The sequence below is a fragment of the Nesoenas mayeri genome (genome assembly GCF_963082525.1).
Source record: "Nesoenas mayeri genome assembly, chromosome: 3".
Taxonomy (NCBI): domain Eukaryota; kingdom Metazoa; phylum Chordata; class Aves; order Columbiformes; family Columbidae; genus Nesoenas; species Nesoenas mayeri.
Window position 1 is genome coordinate 90,658,806 of NC_137544.1, and position 14,142 is coordinate 90,672,947.

General features: G+C 39.1%; 1 protein-coding gene across 2 annotated transcripts in view; it reads left to right on the plus strand.

The window, feature by feature from the left end:
- BABAM2 (BRISC and BRCA1 A complex member 2) overlaps nucleotides 1–11,709 on the plus strand; it is a 169,237-nt gene extending 157,528 nt beyond the window's left edge. The window contains exon 12 of one of the 2 annotated variants that reach the window (XM_080342905.1): nucleotides 11,200–11,709. In XM_080342905.1, coding sequence (XP_080199031.1) covers nucleotides 11,200–11,263 — 64 coding nt within the window. In that variant the 3' untranslated portion in view covers nucleotides 11,264–11,709. The remainder of the gene's footprint in view (nucleotides 1–11,199) is intronic. The other variant, XM_080342904.1, reaches the window with a different exon arrangement.
- Nucleotides 11,710–14,142: the final 2,433 nt, after the last annotated feature.

The window sequence follows — 14,142 nt, forward strand, 5'->3', positions numbered from 1 at the left end:
CATATTTACTCAAGTCCACTAATTCTAGGCTTTTAATATATATATATATATGGTTTCTTATAACAGTCTTTACTAATTTGTAAGGTGCAGACGTAAGATTTACTGGTCCACAGTTCTCTCTGTCCTCCCAGACCTTTTTTGACATCACACTTCTTTAGTGCCAAGCTGTTTGAAGCAGGAGGTTACAAGTTATTTAAGAGTTTAACTTTCTCACAGTTGAGTTTCTCTGGAACTCTGGGGTATGAATATCATCCGGGCCTGCTGGTTTGCTTGTGTGTGTTGTGTTGATTTGTTCATTACCTTTTTGGCTGCGTTTGTGTGCGAGCCAGATTTTTCGCTACATCCCTTGTAAAGCAGAGTTCTAAGTACCTCGGCAGTGAACTCGGATGCAAAACCAATTTCATTTATTATTTGTGAATTTATTTCTTCTGAGTGTTCTTTTTACATTTTGACTGGCTTTCGTACTGTCTGACAAGTTTTTCTTTGGAGGGCCATGGATAATTTGTTCCTCAAATTCATTTTTGATCTGCATTACTCTGCTTTTACATAGCAGTTTTGAGAGTTTATTCCTGTCTGTTTTCCCCATTTGGAGAGATCTCTGACTGAGAATTTCCTCTTACTTCTAATAGCAAACATTTATATATAGGGCTTTTAAATAGAGAAGCGAAATAACTGTTTTAATATCTTCTATGTAATCACAGGTGTGTGACATCTCATCCCTTTCCTTCTGACTGGTTTGTCCTAATGAATATCCAAGGAGGTTTCTTTTATGTTTTGGTATGTTGCCTTCGGCCCCTGTTGATAAACGATCTGGCAAAGCAAAGCGGATGGCATGATGAAATCAGCACTTTCACCTGCAAGCAAACTTTATTTTCAGGGATGCTGGTTGTCAGACTTGTTATGGATGGATCTGGGGTGTAACCCTTCATTTCTGCCTTTGAAGTACAATTAAGAGATTCAATAATGTTTTGAAGATCGTTCAAATTCTGTTATTACTTCTGTGATCTCCTCTCTTCTTGAATCTCTACACTTGTCTTTCCTTACAAGCCTCAGTCCTGAATGTGTTTTTGCCCAGTCTTTTCTGCTTTCTTCTACTTTTTATATCTACCCTACTTTCCTACTTTCATCACATTGTTCACCCTGCCTTTTATATGGAGAAGAGGTTCCTAATTGCATCTTCTCTGGCACTGACTCTCTCCTTCAAATCTACTAAATAGTTTGCTAAATAATTGCTCTCCAACAATAGAGTTCAGTGTGCACTTATGTAGCCAAGATAGGAGGAAATATTAAGTGTCTTGAATAAACAGTATCTCTTTAAGAAGTTAACCTTTACCTGGAGTGGAAAAATATGATTGTGGCACTTCAGCAAATAGGAAAAATAGAGCAGGCTTGTCACATTATAGCTCATAGGACTGGAAATTTCCTGTGAATTAACAGTGTATTTTAAAAGACTGTATGAAGATCGAATTTTTCCATGATGGCTTTGGAATGTCATTCTCATGATCCACTGGTAAGGAAGTGGAGTGATTGTGCTGTGACAGAGATATTCCAGTGCCCCCTCCACAGACACTCGCTACCCCAGCTCTGAGTAATCCTGGGAGAAAATGGAAGTTAAGAAAGCAGAAGCAAAATTTGCTATGATAGAAGACCACAAGCCTTCATCCGACTGAAGCAAGTCTATTTATGTATGTTGCGGAGAAGGTGAAGGAAGTGAAGTGTTTATCTCTTGAACTGGCAAGCAGAAGGCATTGATAAAACAGTTTCAAAATGAAAGGTTCATTTTGCTATGTATTCTTTGAGACACTGAAAGCCACTGTGTCTGTGGGGTATTTCTGAGCAATACAGCTTTATATATTCCCTTATATCGATACTAGAAACCTTAAATCTCTATTAGAAACCTGTGAGACACTAAATCCCAGAATCTTGATTTCCAGATGATTCAAACAATTGCTTGCATAGTTACTGGCCTTGGTCTATATGCACCGATTATGTACATCCTGGAGCTGTAAATTGTATCTGTAATTGTCAGTAAAGGTCCATGCATTTGGGAGTATGCACAGTCTTCCAAACAAAGGTACCACCTTTTGCAAAGAGATGACCCTACTTATGCTGCTGCCTGAAAATAAACATTAATTGCCAGCCTACATAATGATCTATAGTCCTGGCACTGCAGCAGTTCCCTAGAACTCCCTTCCTTTATGTTTTGCCTTTAGTCAGGTTGTTATATTTATGGTTGTTTTGTGATTTGAACAGATTGTCAAGACTCATTTTGCATTCTGGTAAGTTAGGCAGCAAAGTCGTCTTAATTTTTACAGCAGAGCTTAGTTGAATTCTTGACTTTATTTATAAAATCAATTGATATCATAGTTTTTTGGATCAGAGACACAAGTGTGTAACCAAATTAAATTTTTTTTTCATTTGCTTCATATGGAGTAAAGCCACCTGTTATTTCTGCAATCAGCAAACCGTTGAAAAACATGTCTAAATATAACCATTTCTTGTACCTTTCTGGGTGATTTGAATCAGAAGTGATAAGAACTCCAAGAAGAATTTCTGGAGGAAAAAGGCATTGTTAGTAAAACACAGAAAAAAACTTTTGGACGTGAGTGAAGTTTAACGTCTGAACTTCAGATATGTACTTGGTTTCAGTAGTACTTCTGTTTCCTGTTATGGTTTGGGTAGCACGTTTTGCTCTGTGATTTTGGAGGCTGTTTTCTGTTATGTAATACTCTGAACTGAGCTGAAGGCAACAGTATTTCTTAAAAACCTGTATTTTGATGGCTGCCCTCCAGCTCTGTTGCTGCTTGATTACTGTCCTGTCCATCAGTCTGGCCACAGTCAGTGCCTTGTGTAGCCTGGCAGGTGGAAGTGGAGGTTTACAAACCTCGTACTAGGTAAGTCACAGCAAAGGGAGGTAGAGAAGTGGAAATATTAGAAGAGGAAGAGATTATGTCATGAATTTGTTTGGCACCTGGGAAAAAAAGATTGCTAGCAGCATAATGGCATTGTGCACTGACTCCTTTGCACATTTGTGTGTTTAGCCAGTTACAGTAGCAGTAATTTAAGTACTATTGTCTTGCCGTTGTATAAACACTTCAGATATTTGCTTGGCATCGTCAGTTTTGGAGATGTATAAAATGGAGAACTGTGTAGACATTGTGTTTCACATAAAAGCAAAATATTTGCTATAGATAAAGCTGCCTAGTAAGAAAATTATAAACCACATCCCAAAGAGCATACCGTCAAGAAGCTTAGTTTAGAAACACGAGTATGTGCCAAGTATCGTTATGTATATTTGAGGCAATAAATCCTGGAAGGTGCCTTTATCGTTCTGCCGCTGTGCTTGGGTAAGTTTTAGCGATGTTGAGATTGAACCGGTGGTTTAGCAATGCTGCTGCCTCCCGAGTGCCTCGCACATGCCGTAACAGCCCTGATTTTCATTAGCTCCTGAGCCTTTGCCACTTGGCACCCAGCCACGTTGTGGCCCTGCCTGCCCCAGCCTGGGCCCAGCCCTGCAACCAAAAGTCAGGGCGCTGAGAACTATTTGTCACTTCAGTCACTGTAATATCTTAGATCTGGAGAGAATGAGAGTTTCTTTTAACACCAATTTTCTCCTAATAGCTCTGTCATAAAATATCTAGTGTACAATTAATCTGCTGTTACCCCATAGCTAACCCAGAGCAGTAGACTGGGTTATTCTGCTCTGCCGTGAGTGCTCGTGCAGCTTTAGCCTGGTGAGGAATGCTGTGCAAGTGCCTGGGAATAAATAGACAACATGGTTCGCCCAGTGGAAATATGTTTTTAATGCATTATATATAGTAAAAATAGCAAAGAGGTTTAAATGTCTTGCATCTGAGTTTACAAGGAGAAAACTATGCCTCGAACGTTGGCATGAGGCCTGTTAAAAGAACGGGCTTTCAGTAGATTTCCACACTTCTGTGTTCAGCCCTTGTTAAATTCAAGGCGTAGAGATGCAGGGGGCGGGAATAACCACCTGTCAAGAGCCTAATGAGCACTCATATGCAATATGACCTAAATACAAACCTGCTAGTGGTATTAGTTTAACAATTTATTACGTTCCTTTTGTTAATTAGTACTAATCACGCTGAATTAGATAGCTCCTGACAAATGGAATTCTAGAAGAAAACAATTATACATGAAAAAAGAGGAAGGTTGGCATCTTTGATTTTGTTCTCGTATAAACAAACAGCAAATCCTGGAGAGTTTCGAGCGCTATGGTAAATATCTTCTACATGGGAGATAAATTATTAGGGGTTCCATGAAGCAAACCAGCTGAGTGTGCCTGTGTAGGCACAGGAGGACAAATCTTCTTGTCTAGCACCCAAAAGGGCTTGTTGTAGACGTTCAGTATTTTCAAAACAAGTTTTCATTGTGTCAAGACAAGTTGCAACAAGAATATAGAAATGCAGAGGCACGCTACACATGTGTGTACTCCATGCAAAAAGACTTTGTTCTACAAAAAGTGAAAAAACAGGTGACATTGATAAAACCTACAGAAGCTCTTTTATAATTCTAATATGGCTATGCTGTTGAAATAATTTATGTAACAAGATTTTACTGCACGGTGTCAGCATAATAATACTAGCCTGGGAGGAATAGGTCAGAGACCTTAAGAAGCCTCAGGCTGTCCTTTACTCTGGCCTACGCCCTCCTCGGTTCCTGTTTTCACCTAATTTAATTGGAAGAGGGGAGAATGTTGCTCTTCTAGCTAATTTATGAAGATCAGTCATCTCTGGACTGGACTTTTGTCACATTCCGTGGATTTGAAGAAACTTGTAGATGTCTTACAGCAGTTCCTTTAAGGTGGGATGCAAAATGATGTAAATCCTAGAGTTGCAGTTCCTCCAAAAGCAATGGACAGCAGTTGGGGCAAATGCCTGGGATTCTCAGCCGTATCTAATACAGGTGAAAGGGGCACAGTTCAGTCCTCGCCTCAGTCCCGGTATAAATAAGTGCTTGCAGACTATTCCATCATAAACTCACTGTTAAACTTGCTGGATAATTCAGACAACAGAGGGCTGCTGAGGAGAAGGGTGTCCTAGCTACAGACCCTACTCCAGAAGTCTGGGAAGGGGTTTGTAGAACTATTCAGAGGTCCCCACAGCCAGGAGTGCTCGGCCCAGTCAGATACATTATCTTGACAGGGTCGAGGAAGAGAACCCCACATTTTCCTGTATGCCTTGCGTAGACTAAGAGAAAAGAGACATATTTACCAAATTTGCTAGCTACTATGATTTTGAATACGCTATGTTTGTTCTATAGTTAGAGCCTAATGTTTCCAGAAGTAAACAGTAGTCACAGCACATACTAAAACATTTTAAAAGAATTAATTAGAATATTGAAATAATGGGTAGTATTCAAAGCTTGCTCTCAAAGCCAGTGTTAGGAGAAGTCCAAGTGCAATAACATGAGTCTGTCTTCTGATGTGAAGGAACACAACGCATGTGCCTGATACAGTGAAAGCAAAGGCAGCCCTTGTGTCTTTGCAAAAAGATCCAGATTTTGGTTTGGGGGCTTTTGTTTGGCAGTAAAGAATGTGCATGGACAGCGTACACTGTGCTGGTAGATGTGTTGCTGTACAGCTAAGTCTGTATTTGATGTGGACTATCAGGATTACTTTATCCCCTTCCTTTTCCTCAAATCATCTCTTGTTGGAAAGCGCACTTGAAACACCCATATAACAAGCTGAAGCACATAAAACATGTGAGTGCAAATAGTGTGGATGAATTTTGAGATCAGCGTGCTGAAAAACTTGGCACTCTTGAACAAAGCAGTGTAAGAGGAACGTATTTTGTGAATGACTTAGGAAAATGATTCATCACCCCATGATGAACGTGCTTGTCTTAGACACAAAAAGCAGAAATTTAATTGGTACAGCCTTTTGTATGCTTTTTTCTTTGTGGAGTTTGAATCTCTATGTTCTGCTCTGAATTTCCCACATAAAAATTGTAAGAGAAATAGAAACACCTAGATAACTCTTCTAACTTTATTACACAACAAGCAGGAAGTAGAACACCATTGTATAGTTAGCTCAGCACCAGTCAAGCAAAAGCAATAGCAGAAAACAAATACATTACAGTGTTAGAGTGCTTTCACCATAAATATATGTGAAGTGTTGTTTGATGGGAGATCATAGCTATGTAATTTAAAATATTTGCAGATTTTCAGCATAGGAATCTGAAGGCAAATGTTATTGGCAAATGTTATTAGCAAATGGTCAATGCAGATTTTCTACATTTTAGAGACCCAGCAGTAAGTTATACTGGAAAAAACATTACAATCAGAATGAAGTTTTACAAAAGCATGTGAATTCCAAGTCAAGTATGTTTTAAGCACTGCAAACCCCAGACCCTGAGATTTAGACACGTATGGGCTTCTGGAGACCTTGTCAGTGTTTTATATCACTAGAAAACGTGTAAACAACAAATGTGATCCAGTTCTACCTTCTTTTAGATACTTACCATCTGCAATAGCAAGACTTTCTTTCTACTGGATAATAAGGTGAAGGAAAGATAAGTGCTTTACTCTCAACAGATGTCCTTGAGAGTAACAACTGAAATTCAATGTACCGTATCAAGTGTATTTAGTGGTTAACTACAAGGAAATGTGTTATTTTCTGGAGTACTGAAGAAAAATTTCCATAGAAACTCTGTAACTTGCTACCTTGAACTTGGAAAATGACCATTTGAGGGAGCAGAAGCAAATAGATAAAAAACAATAGATTCTTACAGTAAGACACTCAACAGTTAGACATGTGTCTGTATGCATATGAAGATTGGCACCAGCTCTAACCTGAAAATAAAGCAACTCTCTGAACACTGTTTAAGGTAAGATCCAGGCCATTACAAGAGGGATGCAGAGCCATTGTATTCAACGCACATGCAAAGAATATCTGTGGACTTTCTACAAAACTAGTTTCTCTGTACTTGAAGGAGCATTTTATGTGGTTCGAGATGTAAAGTCAGCGTGACACAGACCCAACAAGAACATGGTAGAGTAAAGCAGGAGAAAGAAGGAACTCTGTGTTTCCCAGAAAGGAGAAAAAGCATTGATTAAAAAAACCCCTGATTTCTGCCACATGACATAGCTTGGAGAAACCATCGATCAAATTAGCTTTTTCATCTTCAGTGTAATTCAACAGGTACCCATCTTACTGAATTTTTTTGGTAACAGTCCTCTAGAGCTAAGAAGTGCATCTAGTGAATGAAAATGTAACTTCAAAACACTTATGAGATACCTGAAAGTATCATGTGGCAAAGTGTCTGAAAGAAAAATTGAGATATTTTCATATGAATTCCTGTGGTGTAGCACACATCAAAGTTATTGAGGGTGTAAATTTGTGTGACTAGGTTTATGTGAATAGAGTATGAGAAATTAATCTTTTTCCAAAGTTCATGTTTACTTTCACAGTTCCTCTGTGCCTGTATGTGCAGAATGCTGGAGTATTTCTATCAATTTAAAACCTTTCTAAAAGAAGTAATATTCAGGGGGAAGAGGCCCTTACTATCCAGTCTGTATCAGAGTATTGCCCTTCAGAAAATCTTACATTTCTTTTAAAGTTATTTTGTGTAATCAATCGTGAAATAATACACCCAAGTCTTGTTCCTATTTGTGTGGAAACATGTACTTTGACCTCTGCGCCAGCTGGTTCGTAGATGAAACGTACTCACTTGGCCAGTAATGAGTGCTTGTTCTGTTCTTCCTTACTCATAATTTGTGCCGGGGAGAAAAAAAAGTCAGAGTTTCCATTTCACCGGAGATTCAAATATTTTAACATATGGTTTTGTCCCATGTCAGGTGAAAACAGGAGGTTCTGAAAAAATTTTGCTTGGAACATGTGAAAAAAACCTACAGTTAATGTGACACTATGATGCTTCTGCTAGCAGTTGCACAATGCCTCCTGGAAGCAGAAATTTCAATGATTTGTCCCATCGTTCTTCATGGCCTGGGTCCTCTGAAGAAACTCCTACTGCTGTTGTGTTTATACTTAAAACTCGTGTGATGCACCAGGGCCTTGTCTGCGTGACTAGATACATCATCTGAGGTGCTGGACCACAGATAAGGAGCTTAATATCAAACTGGTTGTTTAGGCTCAGTTCTACAAAACATTTCTTCTCAGACCAAGCCAAACTGAAGTACCTCATTCTTTTCATGATGAAAACTCAGTAGCATTTCCACAGAAATGCACACAACTGGGTAAAAATGTAATTTTTACATTGAAAAAGTAATATGATTAAAAAAAAAATTGAGCGGGTTCTAATAATGAGTAATACCTTTGCTGCCTATTCTACTCCTGCATATATACTCAAAATAAGTCTTGTTACTTTTATACACTAGCACTTACCTTTCTCTCCCTATATGTAATGTTCATTAATATTGAAGCTGTTTAATCTCCCTTCTCCCACTTCCTCCTCTTTCCTCTTCAGTCTGTGAAATGGGCTGTGACTGATACAGTTCTATCAAGTATATTGTGGGGTTGGATCTCTTTGCAGAGTCTTGTTTGGTTGAGGGTGGTAATTTGTTTTTGTGTGTGTGTGATAACCATAATTATCCAAAACTTTTTTCCAGAATCTCTTTAATCTCAGATACCTAGGGTGTGTAGGAGAGGGGCAGAAATGGAGGAACTTACCCTGGGTAATCATTTGGTACTACATTTGCTTCAGTCTGGACAAGACCACAGATGATAAGGGCAAACTTAATCATGTACTTTAAAGTATGGAAGGAAAATAGTAGGCATTTACAAATTATGAAGTACTAATGGAATTTTTGTAGCGTATGGAATATCTCCAAGAGGTTTATGTGAACTACCAGTGAAATAACATCCTCTTTGAAATAGTACATCTGATCAGAATGTAGGGAGAGGTTAGATTTAGTTTTGCAGCAAAGGTTACAAGCTCTGCTGCAGGAATCAGTGAAAAGGTGCTGATGTAGATAAAGATGGCGTGGGTGGGTGTATGTGGAACCAGAAGTATTCATTCTGGAATTTACCTAACAGAAAAATCATTGAAATGCAATGCAGTAAGCATGGTTTTAATACAAAGCATAGGAACGTTATTAAATAGGTATTTCAGAAAACAAATAAAATGTAGAAACACAATTCGGCGTATATCCCATTTAAATATTGAGATTTTTTTACAGTTTAGGAAGAAGGAAGTTTTAAGTAACATGTATCAAGTCAGTAAGAAGAGCATGTGCATGGAAGAAGAGTCTGCAGAGAAGCTGTCAAAGGAGAAGGAAGAAGCTACTTAAAATAAGCAAGGAGAGGAAATGTAATCAAATGTTAGGACAGATAATGCAAGGAGAAATAAAAGGATGATAGATCTTGGCATTGACAATGAGCAAGTGATGTTCCTTGAGCTAGCAAAACAGTGTAGAGCTGACTGGGATATACATAGGCTGTAATTTCAAATGTATGCTGAAAACACACAAATCCATCCGTGACGTTCCACTGCTAAGATCTGGTGACAGACGTGCCTTCCCAGCTGGTTGCGTACTCTGTGTGCCAGGATGGACAGGCACTTCTGTGGGCACAGCTGTGAGGGCTGCTTTCTGAACTTCCATTTGGTAAACCAGAGCGTGTTCTTTAAACACACAGCACAATCTACCTGTGCTATGAAGTGTAGATGCTGGTTTTGCTGCTTTGCTTTTCCATTCTGGCCTCAGCTCCTCAGCCCAGAAATGCTTTTACTTTCTATTGCTCTGTGAACCTTTGGATGGCATCTCGTGTGTGTTTACAGCTATTACACAAAAGCTGAGTGCAGCTATCTGTTAATTAATTTGCCAGGCACAAGATCTCAAAGAGTGGCGAGTGTTCTCTTTTGTCACCTTGTGAAATTTTCAGATGTGAGGAGGTATAGTTGGTGTTCAGTGACTGCCAAAACTTCCATCCAAATTGTGAAATACATATCACGATTGTGAAGTTTATCAGCGTATGTTTGTTTCAGGAGATATAGCAGCAGAGAGATCAGTAATGCAATGAACTTAGTTCCAGTTGTTCTCACTTCAGATTTTTTTCTTTCTGGTGGGAATAACAGGAGGAGGTTCTTCTTGCATAGAAATTTGTAAAGACCAGTGATATGAACAGAAAACAAAATATTTTTAAAAGTAGACAAAGTGAAAGTTTGATGCAGAAAGTAGTAGTCAGAATGACGAAGCAACTTCTAATATAATTTGCCAGTGAAGGGTGTCATTGAGACATGTAAAACATGTTTAATACATGGTGGAGTATTTCAGTACAGTAAACTCAAAGGTATGGTTCCAACTGAGTTTTGGATATTTTGTTTCAGCTCATTTTACAGATTTATGAGTCACTCAATTGTTTGTAGAGAAGGTAGACTAAGTTCCAAAATATACAAAGCACATCTTAATTTATAGAACAGTGTTCTGACTTTGAATTTAAGAAAAGGAATTACAGTTCATCCCAGGTGTTAGTATGTATTTACTACGTCTTATGTAAACTACTGCCATTGACCGTGACACTCTATTATTGCTCTAAGGTTTCTGTAAAGAGACAAAGAACCTATCTCCTGCATGTATTCTGACTTATCTTCATGATTTTCCTGCTCTGTTGACTTGTCGTCTTTGAGGCTGTGGTACCACACGTGAAGCTTTCTTCAAACATGGTGAACATCAACTGCATCAAAAAGGCCTGGTGAAGAATTGCTGCAGGCAGTGCCATAGTCGCACTTGGAGCTCATTTAAGTGTTTCTCATTATTACAACCATTCAAAGGTGTATTTTTCAGTCCATCATAGAGTTTATCTCTGGAGCTTTGCATTGCACAAAATATGGACAGTTGTCCTGGTTTTGTTAAAAGCAAGACCAGTTCTCTTTTAGTGAATTTTCCTAAGAACTAAGTTCTTCTAATTAACTGCACTTTTCTGACCGGTGACAGCGGTCCACCAGGCTCTTGTGACAGTGTCAAGTTACTGATGTTGGCTGCATTAGGAGGTTAGTGGTGAGGACACTGAAGAAAGAAGTACTGCTCTGTTTAGGAAGTGTATCATCATCTGCACATAAAAAGCTTGTGAGAAAGACGCTACCTGTGTATGAGATCTAATAACGGACTGAGCACGGTAACACGATGCTTCCCTGTTAAAACCTCGTCTCCATACCTGCACGCTCCATGTTCTAAGGTTCTTCTTTCCTAACCATGCGTTTTCTTTTTTTTTTCCACTAGGGCCTATTTCAAAACATTTGTCCCTCAGTTCCAGGAGGCAGCATTTGCTAATGGGAAGCTCTAGGCAGCCGCGGGCACGGAGATGACACTGGACAGATCCTTCACTCTGCGCTTGTCAGCCCACACGAAGAACACCTGGAAGTGGGTTGGACTGTCTTAATAACGTGCATTCTTGCTTCTGAAATGGTTTTAGTAGCTTCAGTTTCTGTCAGATTTCTGAAACAAAGACATCATTAGCATGCTTAAAATGGGATATTTGATATTCATCCCGTCCCTTTGCCTCTGCTGTCACCATTCCTTTATGTATCTACTGGATTAAATTTAAAAGGGCGTGTTTTGGTGTGATAACATTTTCTTGTGCCAACACAATATCCTGTGTGTTAGGCCTTGTTTCCTTGACTTCAGATGGTGTAAATGGGTTTATTTTTTTCCCACAGAAGTATGGTGTAATTTGTATCTTTAGTTAACATTTCCAGCTTATCCTAAGAAAATATAAAACTGCCGTATGTACCGGGAATGCCTCATGGACTGTACAGTGCCATATTCTGCCTTGGAGCTTTGCGTCTCACTGTGGTTGTTATTCTCACAGGTATGGATATGAGTTGCACAGTTCAATTCTCAGTGCCTTTCAAGTTGGTCTGATATTTATATGGCAGGGTGTTGGAGGTTTGTTGTGTTTTGTTGGTTTGGGTTTTTTTTATATTTCAGTTGAAAGCTCATAGTAGATTAAATGCTGTTGTTTTATGCTTTGTTTTTATTTCCAGTTGTACATTTTGGGTGTTTTTCTAATGAACTCCTCTTGCCATTACGAAAACGTTCTACTTCTTCACTACCAGTGTGCAAGGAACTAGTTATATAAATCAGTATAACAAAATAAATCTCCATCACAAACCTGCAGTTTTTCCAAGCAAGATAAATACTGCTAAAGAGCAAACTTTCAACAAAGGAATGAATGATGTCTTGGAAAATAACCGATGAAATAATGTAGGGCTATAGGTATTTAGCTTTAGTTCAACATGTCTTCTCAGAAGTAATTTTAAGTGTATATAACTGGAAACGTTACCTCCCCCAGTTCTGAAACGCCAAACGCAAAATCCCATTTATTCATCCTTTCTTTCACGCTTGTGTCAGGCGCACCAGTTGGGGCTAACTGTCACCATGTCACTTCCTGCAGTAATTTGTAAATAGACCAGGGTACTTTCCAGTAAGGAATAAAATTAACAGTGTATGTTGCTTATAAATGGGCTATGGAAAATGTGCCCTGCTTCTGCTAAATATGAGGAACTAAATGAATAGTATGCAGATGATACAGTGGCACTGGAAAACATTTAATTTGAAATTATTCACTCTAACACCACTGTCTGCTTATGCAATGAAATCTCGTCAAATTACTTAATTGGCAGGATTCTCCTGCCCTTTCTAAAACTTGTTATTTTACATTGAAAATAGTGCTTTGCAGTGGAATGTCCATGTAGGAAATGTAGATGGGTTTTGAGCAGTGAAGCTTAATAATTAAGAATTATCCAAATAATTTGCCTCTAGAAACTACAGGTATTTTTTAGCTGGTTTAAAGGCAAAATTTTAGTCTAATACTGAAGTTCTTGCCCAGAAATTAAGCTTCAAACAAATCAGAAGTCTTACTGCAGATCTAGGGAGGAGGGGGCATATTCTGTCCTGTGACCCACCCCCTCATGACTCTCGCTGTGTTATCTGGGAGCTGTAAGGGGCTCCAAAGGTCTGAATCTGAATTCTCCCCTTGGAGGCATTGCATTAGGCTTTTTTGTTGAAACCAAGACCTACAGCAGATGTGGAGGGTCATGGTTTTATGTGAATAACAAAACTGTAATTGCACGACCTGAAATGACTGAAAACAGACATCGATCAGTATAGCGGGATGATCTCACATTTGCGTTTCTTCGGGTAAAAGTCAAAGCCACACACAAGTATTCAAGAAAAAGCAAACTCTTGTGAATGGGCTGGGAGAAGGAGGGTGGCTAATGAAAAACATCCGTTCTTATAGTGTTCAAAATCTGGCAGAAACCATCTCTAGCATCTTCAAAAGGTAAAAACGAAACCCTCAAGTTGTGTCAGTAGATTCCTGGACTCTTTTATAACCTTCCGTTTGATTCAGTGTTGTAGTGACTGCCCCATGAACACAGTGTTAGCGTTATGTACCTGATTGTCTAAGTGGCATTAGCATTTTTTTTAATCCTTTCAGAAGTTACCACCATTCAAAGCCTAGCAATTGCAAAATGTTTCCAAAAGAAGTCCGCTCTTCAGAATTAATACTCATTTTCAACCAAAAATGCATCCTTCACCTCAATCCTAGTAATTCTGGACAAAGGACTGCATTATTATTAAAGAACTAAGAATTTTAGAAACCATGTAAGAAAAGACTTGGAGGATGTAAAAAGCCTAAACCAGCAATTCCTCATCTTGAATTCAATAGTTGCACCAACTTTTCACTAGTATATATGGAAACGAACAAATGGTTTGTCTAATTTTACATCACAGAATCACAGAATGGTCGGGATTGGAAGGGGCCTCTGGAGATCATCTCGTCCAACCCACCTGCTAAAGCAGGTTCTCCCAGAGCAGGTGGCACAGGAATGTGTCCAGGTGGGTTTTGAATGTCTTCAGAGAAGGAGACTCCACAACCTCTCTGGGCAGCCTGTTCTGGGGCTCTGGCACCCTCAGAGTACAGTAGTTTTCCCTCATATTCAGATGGAACCACCTATGGTTCAGTCTATGCCTGTAGCCCCTCATCCTATCACTGGGCACCACTGAAAGGACTCTGATCCATCATCTTGACACCCACCCTTGAGATATTTATAAGCATTGATGTGATCCCCTCTCAGCCTTCTCTTCTCCAGGCTGAACAGATCCAGCTCTCTCAGTCTCTCCTCATAAGGTGCTCCAGACCCCTCCATCATCTTTGTAGCC